The sequence below is a fragment of the Trematomus bernacchii genome, unplaced genomic scaffold, assembly GCF_902827165.1.
Source record: "Trematomus bernacchii unplaced genomic scaffold, fTreBer1.1, whole genome shotgun sequence".
Taxonomy (NCBI): Eukaryota; Metazoa; Chordata; class Actinopteri; order Perciformes; family Nototheniidae; genus Trematomus; species Trematomus bernacchii.
In genome coordinates this window covers 5,772,471-5,797,822 of record NW_022987698.1, presented here as the reverse complement: position 1 = coordinate 5,797,822, position 25,352 = coordinate 5,772,471, and the positions used below count along the sequence as shown (strand labels likewise).

Here is a 25,352-nt window from a genome sequence, read left to right as displayed (position 1 = left end):
GTAATCAACAGTTAAAAAGATACTGTTCAAATTATTATTTGTATTTGTTTTAAAGTTCAATAAATGGATTTTTTCAAAGTCAATGAATAATCGTATTTAATAATCGTGATATCAATTATTGACCCAAATAATCGTGATTATGATTTTTGCCATAATCGCACAGCCCTACTTCAGAGTAATAAAATCTTCAATAAAGTAGCTTGAACTCTTTTCTATCCCTCTGCCGTATGTTTTTGGTAATTCCACCAGCTGCCTGGTTAAGCAACATTCAAACTGAGCCTCCAGCACGATGGAACATTTTGGATTCAGCTAACAGTTTATCATGTTTTGTGCTCCACCATCAATGGGATGAGTGGATATGAGCAGAGAGGTGGTGCCACTAGGAGGCAGCACTGAGCATCATCAGGTCTTAAAAATACAACACAGTGTCATTTACACAGAACAGAAACAGCCATTCACAAAACATTTACTGCAGTCTACATTGGAATCATATTGCATTGACATACATTGACATCATAATACTGCAATGCATTTAGAGTGGTAATATATAAAATACATGCATGTGGAAAAAAACATGTAAGACAGTTTAACTGACAGTAAACAGAGTATACATTTTCATGGCAATAATACACCAAAAATGTATTTGAAATCAGAGTCCAAATGGGAAAAATATATAGTGGATACACAGTTAGGCATTCCCCCCAAAAAAGTAGGAGACAGGTGTTTACCTGGAGCTTGGATGACGTATGGAGCCAGGAGTTTGGTCCTTTTCTTCTCATAGCCCTTCTGTGTTATATCACCTGTAAAAGACCAGAGAAGAAGAGTGACTTACAGACACGGCATAATAAGGCAAAGTCAAATCAACTTATATTTGAAAGGATTAGAACAAACACCAGTTCACTCGCAATGTCGGCATTACTATTGTTCAACATTGTGGTGGCAGTATTTTTTTAATTTTGCGTTACATAACAGAGATGTCTACAGTTTATGCTTGATAAAACGTGTCATTTTAAGTGTAAATGAGAGTGCCCTGTCACTGACGTTGTGTGAGATGATGTGATAATAGAGCAACAGTAAAGGAAAGAGATATAATGTATAATGAAAACAAAACTTAGTTTGGGAAATAAACAAAAACACAGATGGATGCACACAGTTTCTGCAGTAATCTCCAGAGATGGCTGAGAGCGCCAAAGCTGTGGCTCTGTTCCAGCCTCAAGTACGACATGTAGAGAAAAACAAAACAGGACTATATTTGGAAACCTGCGGAAGCGTGGGCAAGAAATGGGATGATTCAGAGACACAGAGCGAACACATAGAAGCATGAGAGCTGAGGATGAGAAAGGTGGGAGACACACCGAGATAAAAAGGGAAACACGGGAGAGAGGAAGTGACAGTGGTGAGTGACGGTGCATCGAGGTGACACAGGAGGAATCTCCCGTCACAATGAGCAAAATGTCCCTCCTGTCCCTCCTGTCCCCCCCCCCCCCCTGCATCTTCCTCCATCCTACCAGGCACAACACAGGCCCACTGAGGTCCTGCGCTGGCCCTGAGGCGATGCAGCGACTCTGACAAAGTCCTCTGTGGGCAAAGCTGTCATATTTTCAGACACATACTAAAAAATCCATCTGGAGAGCCTGCACTCAATTTTCCAGCAACAGTGTTGAGAAGGGATGATTCATTCAGTATGTCCACCTCTCTAAAACCTCCTCTTCTTCAAGACTCGATAAGTCAGTGATTTACAGTGTGTATAAGAATAAGAAAGGCCTGTCAATACTGAAAGAGCCTGGCGCTCTCTGTGTAATAACCCTGAGTCGTTTCCACTCGGTATGATGTTGGCCAGTCTGACAGATGATCCCATTTTGTGACCAGCACTGAGTCTTCCGCAGTTTGTCATCTGCCGGAGCACTGAGAGTTAATCCCTGATTTAAACATCACTGCTGAGAAGTGATACAAATGGTGAAGCTGTCTCCCAGTTGCATTTCAATGGGCTGAAAATGAGGATTTATTGGGAGTGTTGTCAATAGAGCTGCAACAACTAGTAGACGTATCAGTTGAACCACAGAAAATAGTGACCAACTATATGCAGATGTCCTGCTTTTCTCAATCAAATCTTATTTGAGATCTAAAGTCAAATCTGGGGGTTTGTACTTTTAAATATGTATAATAAGGTCCCCTATTATACTATTTTTAGGCATATATTATAGGTCTCAGATATATAAAAAAACATGTCTCTGAAGTGTTTTGCTCAAAATACCAAACAGATCACCCATTCTAGCCCTGCCTCATACCCCTCTGTTTCAGGAGGGGCTGATTCTGATTCTGGATTCAAAAAATATATAAAAAAATAAAAGAGAGGAGAGCTCATGCAGGAGAATTCTACCCAGATTCTCAGCTAAATGCTGCCGTGATGAAACGCCATATCATGTTCAAAACCACTTCAAGGATTATTTCTGAAACAGTATGGAGCTCATATGCTTCTTCTCGCGCGGGTTTACCACAAGGTGAGTCTTTTATGTATAAAAGACATCAAAAAGTGCATTTTGCATAATAGGTGACCTATGAGTTAGCGTTAGGTGTTCCCAGATCTTTGTATTAAAGGTAGGGTAGGTAAGTTTGAGAAACCGGCTCGAGATACACTTTTTGTTATATTCCATGGAATGCTCTTAACATCCCGATAGCAATGAATATCTTAAGTGCTTTGACAAAAAATCCATAAAGAAATGTCATCTGTGGAAGCCGTAGTACTGTAAAAAGCACGACCAATCATTTTAGCCGGCCTGGCTAAAATAACTGGATGGCCTACCTGCCTGTCAGCCTTCCATCTGTGCACAAACTTATCTCGTGCCCTCATTGGTCATGTGCACGTTCGTGTGTGTTGGAGGAGGGGCTCTATACGGAAGTGGCAGATTTTCTCCGGTTGTGTATTTTCAAATTCTAGCGATCTCCGGTTTCTCAAACTTACCTACCCTACCTTTAAAGCGGTGAGAAAACAACAACAAAAAAAGAAAAGTTGCAATAACCCAGAATGATACTTATTATTTACTCCTGGATTAAGGAAGAAACAATATATATATACATACATATGAGACAAAACACAGATCTAACCCTACAATGTAAACTACTTTACCATCAAGCTTTAACCATAACATCTTTACATCTATGACAGGTTCACCTCAGCACCCAGGGTTACTTTACCAGTTAAACCATTACACACCACAACACTGCTGAAACACTACAGAAGAGCTGACGAAAACGAGAGTGCTCATGTTTGGAGGATCTCGCCTAAGAGCGCACTCAAACACAATATCTTCACGGGGACTTTTATTATGAGGGAAAAAAGAAGGAAAGCAAACACTTCCATAAGTAATGCATGAACGTTACAGTTGGCCTGGCTCAGTCACAAGATGTATTTTTAGCTCATGTGAACAGGCAGTTTCTCTGCAAAAAGACACAGCGAGAGAGAGGGGGGGGAGAGAGAGAGAGAGAGAGAGAGAGAGAGAGAGAGAGAGAGAGAGAGAGAGAGAGATGAGAGAGAGAGAGAGAGAGAGAGAGAGAGAGAGAGAGAGAGAGAGAGAGAGAGAGAGTGTGATGGGGGAGGGGCTGGCTTGGCATTAAATGAATCTCAAAGTAATCACTCTTCCATCTGGATGATTTAAAATTCATCTGTTTTTTCATGGTTGCAATGCATCCTCAGATCCAGGCCCAGTGGGTTAAAACTCTTTAAACGCATGCATCCAATCAGGGAACTACAGTTCAATAGAGGTGTATATTATCAATCAGGAAGAAAAAAAAGTAGTAAAACAATACGAGAATATGTATCATAATTATCCTCAGAACCTTGGTCCGCCCTACCTGTATCTATGTATAAAACACGCTCCTCATACAAAAACGAATCATTTGCAGCACTGAGAATCTGTTTGTCTCCTCATTTACACTTTGATTAAAACAGTCAAAGGGGTCTGCTTAAGAGGCAGAGCATGGCTCCGCTGAGGTGAGGAGGGCCTCACCGTTCACCCACTCTCTCACAGTGACCCAGTCATGTCATGTCCTGATGTTGGACGTCAAATTAAACTATTTCAGTGATGAGAGCAACAGTCGGGAAGCTGCCTCAACTCTCCTCTTTAGTCTCGGTTTGACAAATGCATGGGTTGAGGGAGACTCACTCACCCCTGAGCGTATGTTTTATTTGTACACAATGTATAGAGAGAAACATCAAAGCAGTGCCTTCTCCCAACCCCGTCCACTCTCACACTCTCTAGCCTCGGATTATTTGAATTGCAGCGAGACCGCTCTCTCCTTCTACCCCACAGGCACTCTGTCTGAATAGTAATTAGCTACCAGGCTTTTTCTCTTTCGCTGCTCTTTCCCTTTCCTTCATTGCAACACGCTCAGTTGCTTTCTTTCTCAGGATAACAGTGTAAACACATGTCGACACCACATGCTCACCCAAAAAAGGATCCAAACAGGTTCAAATATTACAGGGACTTCCAGCTGTTATCTCACAGAAAACAGACATTCTAACAAGGTTGTACAATAAGCACAACAACACCATTTCTGCTTTGGTTATGTAACGAGCAAGAGGGACACATATTAAAGTCCAGGACACAGAATGAGATAAGGGCCTCTTTGGTCTGGTACTGAGCCGTGTCTGCATTTGTTGATATGAAAATGACAAATCAACCTGCCTTTTTGCACATCTCTCTCATTACACATACATTCTTCATCCTCCTTAGCATCCATGCATTATTGCATCAAGTGAACATATTCTGTGCATATCTGTGTACTAGGGCTGTGCAATTAATCGTATTTTAATCACAATTACGATTTTGGCCTGCCACAATTACGAAAACAACATAATCGAAAAAAACAATTATTTTGCTTTGCTAGGTTGTGACAGTGCACTGCAACATATTTGATCTAATTAATTTTGGTCTCATTTATTTGTATTTATCATATTTATATATGTTTAGTAGCTTGTTGAAGTGCGCTCCAAAATATTTGTTGATCTTGTTTATTGGTATTTATTATTTTGATATTATTTATTTAAATGTATCATTTATTTTATTTATTTTTGTATTGGTTTTTCAGTTGAATTATACGTTCAGGGTAATCAACAGTTAAAAAGATACTGTTCAAATTATTATTTGTATTTGTTTTAAAGTTCAATAAATGGATTTTTTCAAAGTCAATGAATAATTGTATTTAATAATCGTGATATCAATTATTGACCCAAATAATCGTGATTATGATTTTTGCCATAATCGCACAGCCCTACTGTGTACACACTTCCCCAAATAAAGCCTGACTTTTTCTTTGGTATATTTTGCCTCTCCAGAAAGAGCCTTACCATTTACTTTACTGCCACTAAAATATCCATGTATTATTGTTTCGGTCAAGACAGTTGAAAAAGTATAACAAAAGTTGTGTCTCTTTATATCAGCTCGACTTACATACAATAACCTGATTATAAAGTATGAATTAAAAACAGAAAATACAAGGAATATAAGAATAACCTCTCAGAACTGAGGATATTTCTTTTTTAAATGATCAGGGTTCTCACACTTTCTTTAACATCATTTTTAAGGAGTATTCAAGGACTTTCAATGCCTAAATCCTTCAAATTAAAAAGACCTAACACAACAAAGTTTAAGACATAGATCAAGGTTAATGGCTGTTATCACAGTGAGAATTATTATAGTGAGGACTTTACAGGCTTTACAAAGAGGACACTCCTCAATGTGTAGTGTTACTGGGAGGGCAGACAATGGGCTTTCTTGCTTTTTTACCAGCACAGCAAAGTAAAACAAGAAAAATAAATATCAAAATAACTTTAGTTTTTATTGTGGCCCTTGTACCTGTACAGTATAAGGATGTCAATTATGCAGCACAGACTAATGTATATTTATATTTAAGTACTTTATTTAACACTGTCCATAATACTGTTCATACTGCTAATAATGTATATATCCAGCATATTTATATCCACTCCTTAATGTCTATAATATACATTATGTAAACAACCAATAGGCATTAAGGACAGTAGGCTGCATTTAATAGTTTTTGCACAAACTGCATATCCTTGCCACAGTACCTTTACTACAGATATATATGCACATATTGACTCAAACAGGTATTACAGGCACTGGTGTATGAAGTGTTAAGTGCTTTTAACAAGTTTTAACAAGTCTACACACACACACACACACACACACACACACACACACACACACACACACACACACACACACACACACACACAACCACACACACACACACACACACACACACACACAGCACACACACACACACACACACATCACACACACACACACACACACACCACACACACACACACAACACACACACACACACACAACACACACAACACACACACACACACACACACACACACACACACACACACACACACACACACACACACACACACACACACACACACACACACACACACACACACACACACACACACACACACACACGTGGTCTCAAGTGGTTCTCCCCCTCTAGAGCAGCAGGTAGGGTGCGGCCAACTCAGGTAACAGAGTGATTCATGTTTCACTCACTCATTAAAATGAACTCCAACAGGGAGTGACGACTTCACACACACACACACACACAAACACACACCAGGGTCTTAAGGGCCAGTGGAAGTAATAATAGGGGTTAAAAAGCAGAGCGGCTAAGAAGTGCAGGAAGTTCACGGAACAGAAGACGTGACTCAGTGCCTCCTCTCTAACTCCTGTTTGTTCATCTCCGTCAGTGTACATCAGATGAATAAAGGAGGGCGTGGCTGACACACCTTACACACACACACACACACACACACACACACACACACACACACACACACACACACACACACACACACACACACACACACACACACACACACACACACACACACACACACACACACACACACACACACACACACACACACACACACACACACACACAACACACACACACACCACACACACACACACACACACACACACACACACACACACACACACTTCAACAGTTGGTGGAAAAGATGTTACAAATGTAACATAACACTTACAGGAGCAAATTCTCATGTGGGATCTACACACTGGTATTTATCATTGCCAGTAAGATGTGGCAGTTACAACACCAAGATATATGGATGTCTCTGAAGCAGAGGAACATCTGTGGATTTGTTTTTTACTGTCAATTATAAAAAAACAAATGACAGTTCTACGTGTGGGGGAAAACGGTGTAAAATGCTGCCTTTAAGTTCAAGACATTTTACTCTTTGTCGCCGTCACTGGAGATGATCTGGTGAGCAGATGCTAAGTCAAGTCAAAACAAGTTTATGTGAACAGCCCACTTCCACATGTCTACATCTGCTTTACTGCAGCAACGATTCCTGCCCAACCACTCTGTAAAGACAAGAGAAAAATGACTTCTAAAAACGAACTGCTTCAGATGGGATTATATCCATTAACAAACAATGGTTCATAGAAAAACAAAATACAACATATGATTATAATCCAAGAAAAAGGGTTGATAACATATACGAATATAGGAAGTCCAATTAAAAAAACAATGAAATAAGTCAAGAAATGATTGACATTAGGCTACGTGCCACCACATTTAAAGATGTTATATTCTAAAACAAAAGATGAGGGAAGACTAAGCAGGAATAAGATAACAGAGAATAGTTAATCTACAGGAGAATAAACGTTTCAAAGCAATATAAAATACCTGAGAGCATTACTGCATTATTTTCCTTTATGTTTAGATATATTGTCAGCTCACGTCTGAATTATGAGTTTTAATTTAAAGAAATAAAGACACCTCAGCCTGAATTGGTGCATTATAATTCACCCAAAAGATAAAAAAAATCGTTATCACGCAACATTCCTCCAGCTAGGACCACCCAGCTAAATATGTGCCCCCCCAACCCCCTAATGTTAAAACAAGCTATGCAGATGGTTGCCCCTCTGCTATAAGCTCCGTGCCCCACTTAGATATTTCTGCTGACGTTGGACAAAACTAGTGTCTACACTTCGTTAAAGGTGGGGTAGGTAAGTTTGAGAAACCGGCTCGATATCGCTAGAATTTGAAAATACACAACCGGAGAAAATCTGCCACTTCCTTATAGAGCCCCTCCTCCAACACACACGAACGCGCACATGACCAATGAGGGCACGAGATAAGTTTGTGCACAGATGGAAGGCTGACAGGCAGGTAGGCCATCCAGTTATTTTAGCCAGGCCGGCTAAAATGATTGGTCGTACTTTTTACAGTACTACGGCTTCCACAGATGACATTTTTTAATGGATTTTTTGTCAAAGCACTTAAAATATTCATTGCTATCGGGATGTTAAGAGCATTCCATGGAATATAACAAAAAGTGTATCTCGAGCCGGTTTCTCAAACTTACCTACCCCACCTTTAACTCATAGAATGTCAAAATGTATGGCCATGATGGATACATTCAGTGGCTTTTATTATGATGAGTTCATTAAATGACTAGTTACCAGGGAAATACAACATATTTACATATTTTCTGACTTTATTGGTTGATGAGAATCACCTGTATGCTACGCTTTATGGGACACAGACGGCTGCTAAAGATACACAGGTTGTATTCTCTTCCAAAGCCAGGCAGGAAACAGCTACATCTCTCCAACATTGTTGGTGAAGCACAGCTTGTAGACGAGTTATGATGGGATGGCAGAAAGCTCATGTTTCCTCTGTAATGGTTTTAACAGTTTAGCAGAGCAGTCAATTGTGTGACTGTACGTGCAGCTCTAACATATGGCCGTTCTAATCTGGGAAGGCTTTATGGAGAATACACAAAGTAAAAGTGGGTGTGTGTGTAAACAGGGGGGGGGGGGGTGTTGTTATTGGGGGCAGGGCGTGTGGGTACAACACAGGCCGTGTCCATAGAAACGTGGTGTATATTGTACTGCATGAGGGACCATGGTGATGAAACAGGCCAGCACCATTTAGTAAGAGTGGGATTAAATACATTCACACAAGGAAGCTGTGTGTCAGTCAATATACAGAAAATGAATCCACTTAACAGTCACTTGTCAAGTAAAAATGCAAAACATTTACTGGTTTTAGCTTCTCATATTAGGATTACATTATTTTCCTGTTGTTTAATTCATATATTTGAGCTTTGGACTGTTGGTCAGATAAACCAGCTGGTATGTAGAAGCCACCGAAGGCTGCAGGAACTAGGGCAGCATACAATATATCTTTATCAGTGATCAATCTGCCAGTCATTTATTTAAATCGTCAAATTAGTCAATAGTGGAGGATGTCCCTCACTAGTTCTCATAGCACAAGATACAAATAAACGAGGCCTAACTAATTTTCATATATTAAAAAATGCTTGATTTGCTTTTTTTGTTGTTGACTGTATATGCTATAGATTAATTTACAAGAAGAAAACACAAATTATATATTCATGTGTTGATGTACTGCTAGGAAAATGTATTTGTTTATAGCCTTTCTGTGGCCATACAGCGGTAATGTCCGAAATCGTTTCTGAAATTGTTTCGGTTGTGATTGTATTAGTCTTGTCTGTGGTTGTATTGTGACGTGACTGTGTTTTGTTTGTTTCGCTTTGTCTTTGTTTTCTTGTAACTGGCTTGCTGTTTGTAGGACCCCCTTGAAAACGAGATGGTTCATCTCAAGGCGTTTATCCTAAACTAATAACATTTCAATATATACAACAATATAGCATTTTATTTTTACAAATAAGTAAGCTGGCGAAGCTGTAACAAGATTTACCGTACAGTTAAAATATGCATTACTTGAGGTCATTTTTAACTGCTTAACGCACAAATAGCAGCAGAAGTGGGTCTGTTGACAGAAGGTAGAAGGTAACAGGACAGTGGACTCACTTGTGTGCAAAGTCTGAAGCACGTGCTGCAGAAAGACTGCAGCTACTTCCACGTGGCATCTTTTAATAATTCAGTGAACAGCACAGTGACCTGACCACTACTTAATCCTCTTCCTGCACCGCTGTCATTTTTTTGGGTTGTGTTACTTTTAGCTACAAGCGGCAGAAGTAAGAGAACAAATGGATCCGGGGAAGGTTGAGTCAAATAACCAGAAGGTTTATTGAAGCCCAGCTCTACAGCCAGAAGAGGTTGAGAGCCCACCTGCAGATCACTGTGGACTTGAAAGTGAGGTGGTTCAGATACCAAGCTGGCAGTGCGTGTCTGTGCAGAGGTGTGTGCTCGAGTCCCATCTAAATTATTCACTCTTTTTTTGTACACAAGGTCTCAATGCATCCTCAGTGTTTTTGTGTGTGTGGGTCTGTGTGCATGGTAACATTAGACACACAAGGTGTTACGTAATACTTGTATTTGAGTCCTAAAAACATAAAATAGAAAATGTAAATCATGTTGTTGTGGTTGTGTGAAATGGGTGGCACAAATGTTTGTGTTGTAAAAAAACAAGTCTGGGGCCTGAAGCGCTGGCCGGAGATCAGAGTGCAGCTCCTCGGCAGCTAATGAGCTTTTAAATAGATAGAAAACTAAATCAGCTTCCTTCCTATCACTGTCCATGCTGTGTGTACACACGTGCATGAATGATTGCTTGTGTAAGTGCAGGGACACATTTGTGCACAGACTCACAAATGTTAAACGTATTCCTCTGTGCCATGGACCTTCACTGCTCTTTAAAAGAAAATGTAAAAAGGCAGTGGGTCACATAGTTTTAGGGTGACAGGTTCTTTTGTTAAGATGGACAGGCTCTCTAGGTCATTTCACAAAAGCAATTAAGAGGTATTTTTGTTATCCTGCTTTAAGAAAAGTCAGAATGCATTATTTTTGATCGACTAAATGCTATAATAGCTAAGCAGAACTTTCTTTATTCAGCCTTATGCGGACACATTTGTGTGAGAATGTTATATATGGGAAATGTGACAAAAAAACTAAGCTATTTCTTATTTTTAAAATGTAAATTAAATAAAGACATGTCAATGAAATGTATACAGGCCTTGATGTTTTCCTCATGTCCTAGTGTGGCCCCCTTTGACAAAATAAAGCCGAAAATCTTCACACTTGAAAAATAGAAACTAAAACATGTATTTTGGTATTTTTGTTGGAAAAGAACAACACAACAAACGAATCAAATTAGTTACTGATAAATGTTCTTGCGATTATTTATTATTCATATCTATGTATTTAATAATTTGTTCAGCTCTAGATGCCACATACATTACCCAGCATTCATCATTACATCAATACTTATGGTACCAATACATTGGTCAACCACTTAGAGATGTCCCGCCCGAGCCTATCACGTAAAACGTGTTGGAGCACTAGCCAATAGAAGCGCGGGTGTTACGTAGTGATGTCACTTTATCGCAAAAGTAAACAAAGAAGTGGAATGGAGGCATTTCAGGCAGGGGGGGGGGGGGGTTGTGGGAAAGAAACTCCCTCTCGAGGGAACTTTGGGATTATAGCCTTTGCAGACCATTTACATGTTTAGTAAATATATAACCCTTTAAAGCATAAAAGGGCCCCTTTATCATGCTGAACATGAGTGCCATGGACAAGAGAGAGAGAGAGAGAGAGAGAGAGAGAGAGAGAGAGAGAGAGAGAGAGAGAGAGAGAGAGAGAGAGAGAGAGATCCCCAGCAGCAGTCCTGGCCCAGAGTGACTCACAGCTAAATGAGCCAGGCGTGTTGCCCCCTGATGCTCTGTGACCTAGATTGAGAGACGCAGGCAGGACCGTAATCTCTAATTTCTCTCCCTTTCTCTCTCTCCCCCTCTCTCTCTTCCAGTATGGAACAGGCATTAACGGCAACAGCAGCATCACAGACAGGCGGGCGGATGAGCGCTAGTCACTATCCACACATCCACTTATCAGCCTGGGCAGTTTTACAGCAGAGAACAAGACACCAATCAAATTAAAGCGTGCAGAAAATTACGACATAGCTGTGCAATCTGTGCAGAACGGTCTGCTCTACTGGACATGTGATACACTTATAGTATTTTATAAGCACTGTGTGGATAGCATGCATCACAGCTTATGAGTAGGGCTGTGTATCATTTGAATGTTTCGATATTAGTGACACTATGAAATCTGAGCTTCAACACCAACATGTTTTTGCAACAGTGACAGTCTATTGACTGCTATTGGATGGATTGCCAGGAACTTTGGTTTGTACATGTATGATCCCCTAAGAATGAATTATAGTAACGTTTGTGGTCCTCTGACCTCCCATATTTTCTTTATGGCCATATAATGACATCCCCATCAACTACAGCTGTATTTTGGGTTTAGTGCTGATAAGCAAATGTTAGCATGCTTATCTTTAGTCTTGCTGAATATTAAGTGGTGCATTTGAGTATACAGGCAATCTAACTGACCAACGCGTATTAACTCTATTGTTATTTTTCACATGGTGTGAAGGGTTAGTTTTTTTCCCATTATACCGTACATCTGACCGAAAGATAAGTAAACAAGACTACAAATCTTTCTGTTCTGAACAGTTGTCTGCTCTCTGTTCGACAGTAACATGATCAATGTCATGCTCTGCCTGTCATCTTCTTGGAAAAGCATCTGTATCAACTACCAAGCATATCATCTATGGTCATTGTCACATATTCAATATAAATATGAATGCTGCAGACACTACGATGCCCACACACTATGAAGCAGAGCAGCTTAAACAGTTGTTGTTCAGTGCTCTAAATTCCAGTCCGGCTCAATCCTCCAGTCTTTGATCCCTCAATGGCTGTCTTTGTGTCCTTACAGTCATGAAGTCAGAGTAGGTGGAGTTGCTCCATTTCTCTCACTCTCACATACACACACATGAATAGAAATACAGACCCACACACAAAATGCAGCCCACAACTATTGCTCTGAAAAAAAACTGCTGATGCATATTTTCTTCAGTTTGTTGCTAGGGGAGTCCCAAGTATCGGGACAACAATGGGGTGATTGTTGCTATGTAAAAGATATCCATGAGAAGGTTTCAGACACTTAGAGGTGGACAGCTGCTGCTCGCCTTGTCCCGACAGCGATGGGCAGACGGCAGACGCACTTCATAAGGCTAGAAGATGAGGATACACGAGCGGGGCATCTGGATAGCACCGGGTCTTTTTTATATTAGCAAAAGAGTTGTCTCTGATCTAAAGTTACAAAGGATGGAGTTGCAGTTCAAAACAGAGGGTCATTCACTCTGGGGGTGTCACCTTACCACTCACTTACACTTTAGCCTTAAAGAGACAAAGACAAGAGACTCTGACTATACTCACTTTAGTGCATAACACTGTTATACTGCAGCAGAAACACTGAAGAAAGTAAAACATAAGAGACAGGGAACAACGTCACATGACTTTGGCTCAATGCTGAATCAAGTCAATGTTATTACCTTGAGGCTTGTACATACTCTCCGCTTTGCAAGTATGCAGACCACACTAAAAACTGATGTTAGCTTTTAGTCTTTTCAAATAATAATTTTACTGAAAAGGTCTATCTTTTTATTACAGATATTTATCAGCTCGAGCAATGTTAACCTATATTTCCACAATCGACTTGTTTCAAAACTCCCAAGAATCCGGGTTATACCGAGCAAAACAAAGGCTTTTGCAATCATACCACAGTACTCTTAACGTGAATCCACACCAGGTAATCATTCTATTACTGTACCTGCCTTACATTCCTGACAAAGATGTGAGTAAATTGTTGTATGGTAATTTAAATATTGTTGTTATTCTTCTACAATTACTGTATTCCAATACACATTGTTACACAGTGAGTTCCAATCATCCTCTGCCTCTCATCCATGTAAAGTGCATTAAACACAGTGTGATCTTCCGCTCCTCCATTATACAGCCTCATTATCACATAGTTAATTGGTGTCTATTAATAACCAGAACACACACTGAACTCTACAGTAGCTCAGGTTAAAGCATAGCATGACGTCACTCTGTATAATGAATGACATACTGTCAAGGTAAACTGATACCTCCAAACGCGAGGCAGGCTATTAAAATAAATGTGTATTGTTTTTTTTAATAAACGTTAAAATTGTGTAGCTTATAGGTAGAAAAGCCAGAGCTTTGTTGTACTTTAGAGAAACTAAATTGAAACAAGTGACTGGGAAAATCATCGAGACCCACAGCCAGTTGTGTGGGAAAGACTGCCAGCTAGTTTGTCTATTTAAAACCTATTTGTTTGAATGAATGAGAGAAAATATTCCGAACACAACTCTGTTACTATATCCTGGGTTTTCTCATGTGATTGTGAATGAATACTTCACCCACAAAATATTGTATTATATTCACTTTCCCATCCCGTGTTATCTACTTAAAATCATCAATAAACTGTTTTTCTCGCACATTTTCTCATTTTTATTGAACAAATAATTCGAAATATCGACTAAAGTCGTGATGACTAATAAGAACCAGCTGTGTTTTAATATCAGCAAAAGAGCGTTTAAATAGTAAAGTTTTAGCGAAAATGTTTTAGGAAGTAGTTAGCATACAACTTGATGAATAAGACTTCTGTGAACGTTTATAAACAGATTGTTTTATGGATTTGCTGTTGTTTAATAAAGCCTCCATTTTGTTCAATTTATCAAGAATTTTCTCTGTATTTTACTGTGGAGGCAAACAAGAATCTCCTCAAGAGTTCAAGGCAAAACTGAGTGAGTAATTGATATACCACTGGTCCTTTTGTGGGAGAAGTATTCCTTAAAGTTTCACCTGTTCTTCTATATGAGCAGGATGAGGTCAAGGTAGCTCTGTGTGTCTAAGGTGCAAAAGGGGACTCAGGGGCATCATTAGTGGCCCATGCGTCCCCCTTGCTTGGCTCTATTGTGTTAAACACAACATTACTCATCCAAGCCTCGGGCACCTGAGAGCAGCACAGCACCAATCAAGCTGCTGCACTGTGATTCATAGTGTGAGGAGGGAGACTTGCATAACAGCCCTTTTCCCATATCTAACCGTTCTTCTAAAATAAATAACCCTCTTATATATTTGCTGCAGTTTCAGGGTTCAGGGCATCAGAGTGTTGGAGGGGCCACAGCATCATTTAGTGTCCACTGATGTCTGAGGCTGCACACACATACAGGGCCTCAGGGAAGACAAACTTGACCCATTTTCTTCGACAGGAGTGTTTATGCTTATATGGCTGTGATGATGAGCACTGTATGACTGTATGTAGGCAAATTATATGGATCAAAGCAAGACAATGGTGGAAAAAAAACTAAAACATGCCAGATGACAAACATAAACACACATTGTATTATATTATCTGTCGTAATCTATGCAAACAAATGTGTTTATGTGCTATAAAAGCAACAAGGATACTGCATGGAGAAATTACAGCTTCAAAAGGAGGTCAGTGTGTTTTTATCATTTGTTGTAGTCGTGCACTGCAGCAGCACTGAGGCTCAACCAGCTGACACAGGACGATTATCTGAAGCTGGATCATGTAAACACACTCAAGATGTACACTTTTCACTACACTTGATCCCCGCCGCAGCTGTAACTACTAAACCCGCTGTATGGGAACCTTACCTTCGGATAGCTCCAGATCCAACTCCGCCAGCTGGTCCCTGACCTCTTTAGGCAGAGCCGACAGATCAACGTTGCGGTCGGCCATCGTTGGAAGCACAGCAGCCTGCGGGATGTTTGCGATATCTCGGATGACGGTAGATACAGTCCAGCATGAAGCTAAAATAAAATCAAGATGAAGCAGTGGTGATGTTTACTCCATCTTCGCGACTTCCCGACACCGCCATGACTGTGGGAGATGGGAACAACTCGGAGCCAGAGGAGTCTGTCAGTCACATGACCGGGGCTGACGGTAATTGCTGTGACAGGACGGTGGGGATGAAGCAGGCTCTCTGCTCCCTCTGCCGTTGTGTTTTTACAGCAGGGAGGAGGAGAAGCAGCATTCCTCCAGAGTCAACTCACCTGCCACCCTCCCCTCAGGTGGAAAACTAGCCCCAGTTTGTGCCTCTCATAATTTAACATAACACCGGAGCCCAAAGCTAACAGTTAGCTTAGCCAGTTAACGTCTGCTTTCCCAAAAAATAACCAGTGTAAACTTTGAAAAAACCCTCTTATAGTCCTAAAACAACCCTTAATACCTTAGGTTACTAAATACATCTTAGAAAAAGTCACATTACCATCTGGAGGATAAGTAAACATCCTTGCTTGCGCACAATAAAAGATTAAGTTAAATATATTTAAATTAAGTTTCAATTGCGATAGTAGGCATGCTGCTGTGGCCCAACTAAACAAAGATGGCTGCCGGGGTAATAACCGGAAAAGCATGACATGTCTCCTTTAAAGGTCCCATGTCATGCTTTTCCGGTTATTACCCGTCCCCTTGTGTGTTATGAAGGTTTTTATGCATGTAAACGGTCTGCAGAGTCAAAACCCTCAAAGTACACCCTGTAGGGAGTAAAACTCTAACACAGAAAATACCTCCCCAAAACACCTCGTTGGAGATTTCTCATGTTCTTCCTGGGCATCGTGACGTCTGGATACCCAGTAGCCACGCTCACAGCTATGACGCGATACGGTCATGCGGTACCCGGAACGAAATGGACCAATCCGTGGAGCCGTTACGTTATGTCCGCGGAGCAGTTACGTTAAGCCCCCGCTGATTGGTTCAAATTGACCAATCCACGGACACACACACACACACACTGTGCAGGCAGCAGCTCTGCTGATTTCTCCTCCCTGTGCAGGCTGATAACACAGTTGGGATCACGGCGAAATTCTCTCTGCAGACCCATTCTCACAGCGTTTATCAACCTTTTTCTTACTCAATATCAAGCCACACTTATTGTTTTTACTTCGGCTGTGACTTTGTGTGTGCTCAGGATGAGTTTGGCTGTCGCTAAACAAGGAAACCACACCTCCACGGAGCTCAGCGCGATTCACAACGTCCCGACCAATCAGAGCACACTGTGCTCACAGGGAGGGTGGGGGCTGGAGCTATTGGAGCTCAACAATGGAATTATGATCAGTGGAAATGGCCATGACATGGGACCTTTAAAATGTTAGTGTCAGGTAAGGGCCCATACCAGAATTTTGCCAAGGGCCTCAGTTGGGTCAGGCCCTGTAGAAAGAAGATGTACGCACAACTCTAAAGTTGTGTCAACTTTCAAAGTTAAATAGCAGGGTTGCAAGTTGCAATTATATTCATTTGCAGTTCATCTGCCAATTAATTACTCAATTAATCATTTTTTCTATAAAATGTCAGAAAATAGGGAAAAATATACATGCCATTATCAAAGGTCAGAAATGGTGTCTTTAAACATCTAATTTAGCCAGTCAAAACCAAAAGGAAGTAAGTTAATGATGAACTAAAAGAGAAAAATGTCCATATTTGGGAGGCTGAACACAGCAATTTCTGCAATACAAGAGGCACAAAGTGGGGATAGGTGGGAACATTCTGATTATGGTTTCCTTTTCATTAATTTATTTTTAATATTTGCCCAAGACAATGTATTCATAAGATGAGACTATACACAAGTAATTTTCCCATCTTGAAGCCTGAGTATTCGACAAACTCTCCATACAGATAGAAACATGTTTTCATGTGGTTCAAGACATCTATGCTCTTAAACAAAATAAAAAGGGACATACAAATCACATGATGGGAAAAAAAGCCTGACATGCTCACAGAGAAAAAAATAAACATCTTAAAAACAATGACGTTATAAAAAAACAAAACACAGAATGACAAGGGGGGGGGGGGGGGGGGGGGGGGAAATGATAGTCTTGGAAGTACACTGCGGTATAAAATAATATGCATTTCAAAACTTAAATTTCAAAAGAAGCACCTCGCACAACTATTTGAGTCTTTATCATGATACAAGACAGCTTTTCAAATGTTGGAAAGCACCCAGGACTAGGACATCTGTAAGTTTCTACAGATCGGCACTAATCACTAATCTCATTCATTCAAAAAATATTCATTATCACATTCCCTCTGGTCACCTCATAACTTTAGCTTTCAACTGAAATGGATGAAACCCCTCTCAGCGGCTGGGCTACAGACAACAAATAAATGCAAGAACATTGATATTCAATAGAAAAATATATTGCACTACTCTTTTCCTCAAATGAAATGCCAGGGTAAATGATTTATTATCTATTATGTCTGATTATCATTTGAAGGCCATCTAAAGCTAACTATTTCAAGAGTGTTACATGAGGACTGAGGATTAAATCCGTATATAACGAGGACACTTTTTGCATCAGTAAATTGATGTTTAAAACAGAAGAAAAGCATAACAATAAACAGTAATAGTATGATGAAGCACAAACAGTGGTATTCTTCAGCCTCGAGTAATCCATGCAGTCAATAGGGTTTGATACATACACGACTAATGTAAAGACATACATTCCAATTAGGTTAAAATTGATGGTAAAAAAAGTCAGGCACACACTCACAGGATAAACTGTGTACACATCTACAATTTGTTTTTGTTTTTTGCACTCGGCTGACTAAACCGTCATGTGTGTTTAAAGAGAACACAAATGGTCAGATTGAAAAGTAAACAACAAAAAGACCACGTAAAAAAATTCCAGGCTGACTTTTACTGAAATCAGCCAGCCAATCTCTCACCATACTTTCACTGCATCAGCAAACATTATGTCGAATACCAGTATCAGGCATAAAAATCTTTTCATACAAATGAAAAATACAATTGTCAGCCTGGAAAGCAACCAACCTCATCACAGCCAGTGTGTGGGACTGAAGTTGAACTGAACATTTATTTTTAGATAAAATTAACTTTTTCCTACATACTTTTCATCCAAATGTATACCTTCAACTGTCACTAATTAACAAGAAATGACTACAAACTTAAGAGCGAGTGTTTGACGTGTTGTTCATATTTACATACAAAGAGTGCCCAAGCATCTCTTAACAGGGAGCCTGCTGGGACTGGAGGGTTGACGGAGGCACTGGGCCGTGTCTTTGTGTGATTATCATTGGCTGTGAGGGGACGAGTGTATCTTAGTCTGGGGTGGGATTTGAGGGTGAGTTTCTCTTTTACATCACCAGTACTGCCTCAGAATGCCACTTCATACCGGCTACCTGCGTCAGCACATCATCTCTGGGCCGACTGTGACTGAGTTGCCATTACAACACCCCCCGGCTGGCCTGACCCCATGCCAGCCAAGACCGACATGGCCACCGCCTCTGCAGCACGGACGCTCAGCCCGTTGATGGTGGCAACTGGGCTGGAGGCCGAGGCGGTTGGTGACGGCCCGTGCTGAATGACCGCCGCTGGGGAGCCGATGGGTTCACTGGAAGTATCCCTGGAGGTTTCCTCTCCTCCTGCAGCTATAGACAGAGAAAGAAACATTCACCCTTAAGAGAGGTGAGCGAGTAAAAAGAACACATTAGATGGATGAGGTGATAGATGGATCCTGACGAAAGAAAAAGATACAGCGCAGGATTCTTGTTTGCAGCTCAATGGTTACCTAAGAAAGCTGCCTTTTTCTGCATAACAGTGACCGGGCAGTCTTTGTGGGCCAGGAGGAGCTGCTTCAGCTGTGCCACCTCGTTCCTCAGTAGGCCCACTTCATTCTGATGGCAACACAAAACATCCAAATCATTTGCATGACCAATCTCTGTTCATGTTTAAACATGGATCCTACACATCACCAGGGATGGGATTATATAGGATAAAAACACACAATAAGTTGAGCAAGGGGAATTTCCATCATCTTGAGTATCCTCATGAATGACCCCAAAAACGCTGTTTAGCTATTAATTATGAATTGAAAAAGGTTTCACACTTTTCCAAGCTGAATATGAACCCCGTTTAAATTCTGGATACAACCCTGGACTGGGAAGTGGACGACTTACCGAAAGAGACACATTCATGTTGACCAGATCATCTGCCTTTTTCTCCAAAGAGTTAACCCACACTTTTCGTTTTTGCCTGCAACGGGAGGCGGCCGCCCGATTTCTCTCCAGGAAGCGCTCCCTCCTCTCATCAGGGTCCATCTCTGAAGCTCGCCGCCGCCGGCCTCCTGTTGGCTGAGCAGGGGACACCTGGAAAATGGGGAGGGAGGTGCGGTGAGCAAAGACAAATAAAAAACCTAAGTAAATCCAAAAATCTCACTTCACCTTGTTTGGCAAATAACCTTTAATAAATATAAATTCAACTAAATAATCAAAACCATCAATTGTCTATCTCAACTGTCTATCTACAACACTGGCTCAATAAATAAAAATACTATTATAATATCATATTTTATATACTCCTTGTTTAGGCAAAGAAATGGCTTATTATTATGATATTATTATTATTAGATAGTCTTCTCAATAAAAGGTTCTCATGTGTATTACCTGGGGTTGGGCAGGTGATGGTGCGTCAGAGTTTTGAGATGGTTGTTGGCTCTGTTCCTGTCGCTGGGGGACAGCAGGGTTAGATCCTGCCCCCCCACCAGCTCCATCTTGTGCTCCTGGGCCCTGGTGAGTGAGAGCTGCCTTCAGCCTCTATAAAGACACACAAATAACATTCCATGAAGAACATTTAACTTTAAGCTCACCAAAAAGACGCAATATAGAGAAGCAATTGTCACATAATACAACAGCTTTTCAGGGCCTGCCGCCTACAAACTTATGCCAACATGAGTGACCATCTCACCATCTTGGCCTCGGAGTGCAGGCTATACCCAGACGGGGAGGATGAGCCGCTGCTGGCCCCGCCAACTGGAGGCCCTGGAATCCCAGGGATGTAAGGCACAGAGTTCAATGGCCTCGCAAGCTACAAATGACCACACATAGACGAGAGAGAAAGAGAGAAACAGACACAAAATTGTACATTTTAAGAAAGACAATTTTAATAGAATCCTTTTTTATACATTTGTGCCAAGTTTTGTAAAAAGCTTACAGATATAACGGAGGTCATCTGAGAGGGACTGGGCAGTAGAGGGATTGTTTGCCCATTGGGGAGGTGCCTCACCAGTGGAAAAGCACTTGTTGGGGATCTGTTGACAAGAACAGTAAATTCTCAAATTCTCCGTTCTGTGACAAAATACAGATTGAGAACCAGATTTACAAAGTATTTTATTTTTTCCACAATCTCTGTCTCTTAGTGCTAACTGTACCCAAAGAAAAAGCAGTTGGAGCAACATAATATGTGGGCGAGGTATCCTTTTGAGAGGGATTTTATTTGATCTCTCAAAAGTAGGCGTAACTTAGACCCCGTTTACACGAGGACGAAACGGGTTGTATCCGCATAGTTTCTCTTGCGTATAGCCCTTTCGTTTACACGAGGCCGTAACAAAACGATAGAAACGGACCCTGCAAACGATAGCGGGTCCCAAGGTGAATAGATCTGCAAACGGAACGCCCTGGGGGGGGCAAACGGCTCCGCGTGTAAGCCTCTATACGATCATTTTCTGATAACGATGAAATAGCCCCGCCTCCCTCTCCCCACGTCTCCTGCTCAGAGATCAGCTGCTGGGCTGTCAGAAGAGGGGGGGGAAAAGAGAGGCTCCGTTTATTATTATTATATAGAGTCGTTATCAATTTGTTTTAAAGCTCAATAAATAACAAAGAAGACCTCTGACGGGCACTTTTCTAATTTTGTACGGAAGATTTAAACTTTAACGGACATGTTGACCGGCGAAAAAAAATGTTTACGGAAACTGCCGCATGGTGCCCTCGTCCCTTGGAAGAGGCGGAGAGGTGGGTGTTTTTCATCTGCTGGTGGACTACCGGAGAGATTTACAGCAGGAGCACACGCCGTCCACAGCGGAGAATAAACAGAAGGGCAACCATGGCAACCATGCTCCAGGGTCTTCTTCGCTGCTTTTGGTGTATTTTGTGGCGGCAGCAGCGCCACTTACAGGCCTGGCATATGTACTACAGCGTTTCCAGCGTTTCCAGCGGTCTCGTGTGAACGGACACGTTAAATGAATCGAATGCGTGTGAACGGAAGACTTTTTTGAAAACGCATACGGTGCATAAACGCAAACGTTCCCGTGTAAATGGGGTCTTGCAGCAATATGGAGCTAAAGAGGACAGTTAGCCTCCACCCACACCTGTTTCCACTGCGCTTTTAGATCAGGAAGCAGAGAATGATGGAGAAATATATAAACTGTACCTCAAACAGACAAACACAGAAGTGGGAAAGATACAAAATTAAGCACACTTATTCCACTGTGTTGACAAATACATTTTCTGACCAAACCTCTCTAAAAGTAGACTATATCAATGTTCCCACATGCTAATATCAAACAGCACTCCAAGACAGTGTACAGTTTCCCTGGAACAACCTCAATTTTAGGATGTTGAGCAAATACAGTCGTAGGCCTCAAGAAATGTGAACACTGCAGATTACCCGAGCTGTCTGTTGGAGGGCGGTGTTTGAGTGATGACAGACGTTGGAGATGGCATAGTGGGGTTTAGCGCGTCATTGCTAAGGTGAAGTGGAAGAGAACCTGGGCGCACAATGGTTGGAGTGGGGGTAGAGCTGGCAACCAGCTTCGTTAGAATCTCCTGGGGAGAAATATAATAATACCATGACTGCATGAATAGAGAACAAATTATTGATTTTCAAATGGCAACTCATGAACAAGAGCAAATTCATGAACCAGCGTGCTATCAGCATGCAATAACACTTTGGGACTGTACCTTTCCTCCTCTCATGCTCGAGTCTCTGCTGTTGTCTGACATGCTGGAGGAGGAATCCGGACTTCCAGGAGAGGAGGAATCCACTTGTAAAGGAACATCATCCTCAACTTTTACCTCAGATGGTGTTTGTAAAGGTGCAGCCTGAATAGAGCAGGAGATGAATATACCCTTTCAGTTAATGTAAAATAATAAAATAGTCTCACTATTTTTATGTTATACGGAAAACAACAGTGTTTTAATCATTCACCCTTCTATTCCTCTGGTCGTCCTCGTGTGCTTTGGAAAACTCATGTTCAAAGGAGGTCGCTAGCTCATTGAAAAGCCCAACCTCCTCACAGTTCTTTAGGAAACGTGTGGGTGTGGGTGTCTGATCTGCAAAAAATGGATCAGAGAAACAAAGAATAGATCATGTAAGTTCAGGGGGTTACAGGACATAAATTGCTCCCTACCAACAGACATCACCGTAGTAAATTGATACAGGTCTTCAGAACATTGAGAAGTTGATAACACTTCAGTTCAGCTTAATGTAAGAAATTCTTAAGTAAATGATATTGGAATTACCTGCAATGATAACAGTGTCTGTTCTGGCAGGACCAAATTTTAATGTCATTTCATGCTTGTGTTTGTGGACTGACAGGTGGTCTTCATTGGTGAATCTCTGCAAAGAAAATAACACAGCATATACATTTAGATATACAATAGTATAAAATGTAAAAAAGAAAAGCATAGCATTAGTAGTACTACTACTACTGTGTTGCTGACAGGTGACCAATAATTCATCAAAAGCTCTTTTTTATAGATGATGCAAGATGAACAATAACACTTGCTTTAGTGCAGATGGTCCACAGTGAAGTAGGGAATGATCCCTGACTACTTTGGCATTTGTACAGTACATTAACTGTTAAGTTAGCTGTTAGATAAATTGCAATGAGCCCATGTAGTAATAAGAAACAGGCGATGATGTGTTTAAGATTTTCAAGTTGGAGGCTTAGAGGTGTCAAATGTAAATAGAGTGAAAGAGGGTGTTATAAAGAGATGCATATTAATCGATGCGTTCAGAATTCATACCTGCCCACATCCAGGGGCAGTGCATACAAAAGGTCGATCATCCCCCATCTCAGACAAATGTTCTGCAAAAGAGAGCAAGAAAATAGCAACTTGTTATTGTCTGTATCATTGTATACATATGGAGCATTACAGCTGCTGATGCTCAAGTTAGGCACAAAGCTGTTCATTTCTGGTAATGTTTAAAAGCAATTGAATGTCAATAGTGTAACCAGAATATACTCAAAGTCTGACTATTATTTATGTTAGCTTGTGTTTTGAACATGCTAATGTCTCACACTACAACATCAGACTATATAGCATGACTGCCATTCACCTGTTGAGAACTACAATCTGTTTTGCGCCATGAATTGCATGTGCTCTCCTGTCACTAAAGAAAACACCCTAGTGACAACTGGTTAGGAGGTAAACAGGCCGGAGACTGTCGGCCTGAAGGAACATAGGTTCGCTCTTTCAGGAAATCAGGGACTAACGCCAAACGGGAGCGACAAGGCAGCAGAGCCAAAGCAAGCTACTATGCAATCCACCCCCACAGTGTCATCAAGCCATTGGCGCTAGCTGGCTCTCACTCGAGGTCGTTCCGCTGTGTAGCTAGCTAGGTGGCTTAGGTTACGGACTGTAGATAGGTTAACCTAAGTACCAATTCTTCCGTTAGCCCCTACTTTATGAGAGACGGGCCTTTAGCTAGCATAACCCTATCGCTAACCACACCAATATATTTGATTACTGAAACCTGACAGCCGTGTCTTTATGAAGAACGTGGAAGCTTACATCATGGAAACTAATAACCTATAAAGGACGAACGGATTCGCCCCTCCAAGCGAAACGTGTGGTGTAGATAACAGTCACAACACAGCAAGCTAAGCTAATGCTAACTGCTAACTGAAGCCGTTCACACTGGTCCGCCAAGTTAGTAGCTAACCGTTAGCACGCTAAAGCTAAACAAGCTGTGCTCATAAACTGAGCTACGATCGCCCCAAAACATCAGGTTTCATGCAAATTGACTGAATTAACTTCGCAAAATACCACATTTTACGTTGGATGATCATAAATGTGAGTAAACTCACCGACGTTTAAATATCCTCTGGACTCCCTCCTCCCTGCTCCGGACAGTATGCTGCTGCTTGTTGACACTCTGACACTTCCATTAGCAAAACAGCGCGAGAGTTGGAACATGGCAGAGTGTTACGTAACAAGATTGACGTGAGGAGGAAACGTGAAGGTTTATCCACCAATATTTTAACTAAAATATTTGTATTATTTTTATGTTAATATACTATTAACTATTATTTGGCCTTTGTTTAAATGCTATTTGTTGTCAAGCATCACTGAACTCTCTACAAACTCACTCAATAGTCTAAAACCAAATATGCTTAGAACCACAACAGTTACATAAAGTTTGTCTATTTCCGGATAATTACTTGGCAGATGTCATGTAGAAATCCTTTGACACTGCTTTTCTGGTGTGGCAGGACAGTGACAATGGGCATGTCTGTCCTGGCAGTTTTGCCTATTAAAAGAAAAACAATTCCAGTTTTAAATAGAAGAAAACAAGCCGGTCACCAATTAGGTGTCTGGTATTTATGATATTCATATCCAATGTATGTGAAACTTCAATCGCATCTGCTTCAACAACAT

At 41.0% G+C, this 25,352-nt stretch overlaps 2 protein-coding genes across 5 annotated transcripts in view; both read right to left on the bottom strand.

Annotated features, from left to right (window-relative positions):
* dip2bb (disco-interacting protein 2 homolog Bb) overlaps positions 1 to 16,246 on the bottom strand; it is a 41,178-nt gene extending 24,932 nt beyond the window's left edge. Inside the window, 2 exon segments of the mRNA XM_034138846.1 lie at positions 729 to 800; positions 15,548 to 16,246. Coding sequence (XP_033994737.1) covers positions 729 to 800; positions 15,548 to 15,632 — 157 coding nt within the window. The 5' untranslated portion in view covers positions 15,633 to 16,246.
* Positions 16,247 to 17,737: 1,491 nt separating this feature from the next.
* atf7b (activating transcription factor 7b) lies at positions 17,738 to 25,032 on the bottom strand. Of its 4 annotated transcripts, none has more exons than XM_034139255.1 (12): positions 24,786 to 25,032; positions 23,718 to 23,779; positions 23,211 to 23,307; positions 22,897 to 23,036; positions 22,650 to 22,790; positions 22,357 to 22,514; positions 20,902 to 20,998; positions 20,656 to 20,775; positions 20,355 to 20,504; positions 19,869 to 20,057; positions 19,481 to 19,586; positions 17,738 to 19,340 (listed from the first exon to the last, which is right to left on the bottom strand). In XM_034139255.1, exons 2-12 carry the CDS (start codon positions 23,763 to 23,765, stop codon positions 19,105 to 19,107), a joined length of 1,482 nt encoding a protein of 493 aa, XP_033995146.1. In that variant the 5' UTR covers positions 23,766 to 23,779; positions 24,786 to 25,032; the 3' UTR covers positions 17,738 to 19,104. The 4 variants fall into 4 exon arrangements, with proteins under 4 accessions (XP_033995146.1, XP_033995144.1, XP_033995145.1 ...); XM_034139253.1 differs by having other exon boundaries at positions 24,782 to 24,885; XM_034139254.1 differs by having other exon boundaries at positions 22,897 to 23,021; positions 24,782 to 24,885.
* Between the last annotated feature and the right edge of the window lie 320 nt (positions 25,033 to 25,352).

Coding starts and splice junctions, on each gene's coding strand:
- atf7b (XM_034139255.1), bottom strand. CDS start 23,765: ATGGGGGATGATCGACCTTTTGTATGCACTGCCCCTGGATGTGGGCAG. Junction 22,791..22,896: donor ACGACCAGAGGAATAGAAGG/GTGAATGATTAA, acceptor TGCTCTATTCAG/GCTGCACCTTTACAAACACC. Junction 19,587..19,868: donor ACATGAATGTGTCTCTTTCG/GTAAGTCGTCCA, acceptor TGTTGCCATCAG/AATGAAGTGGGCCTACTGAG.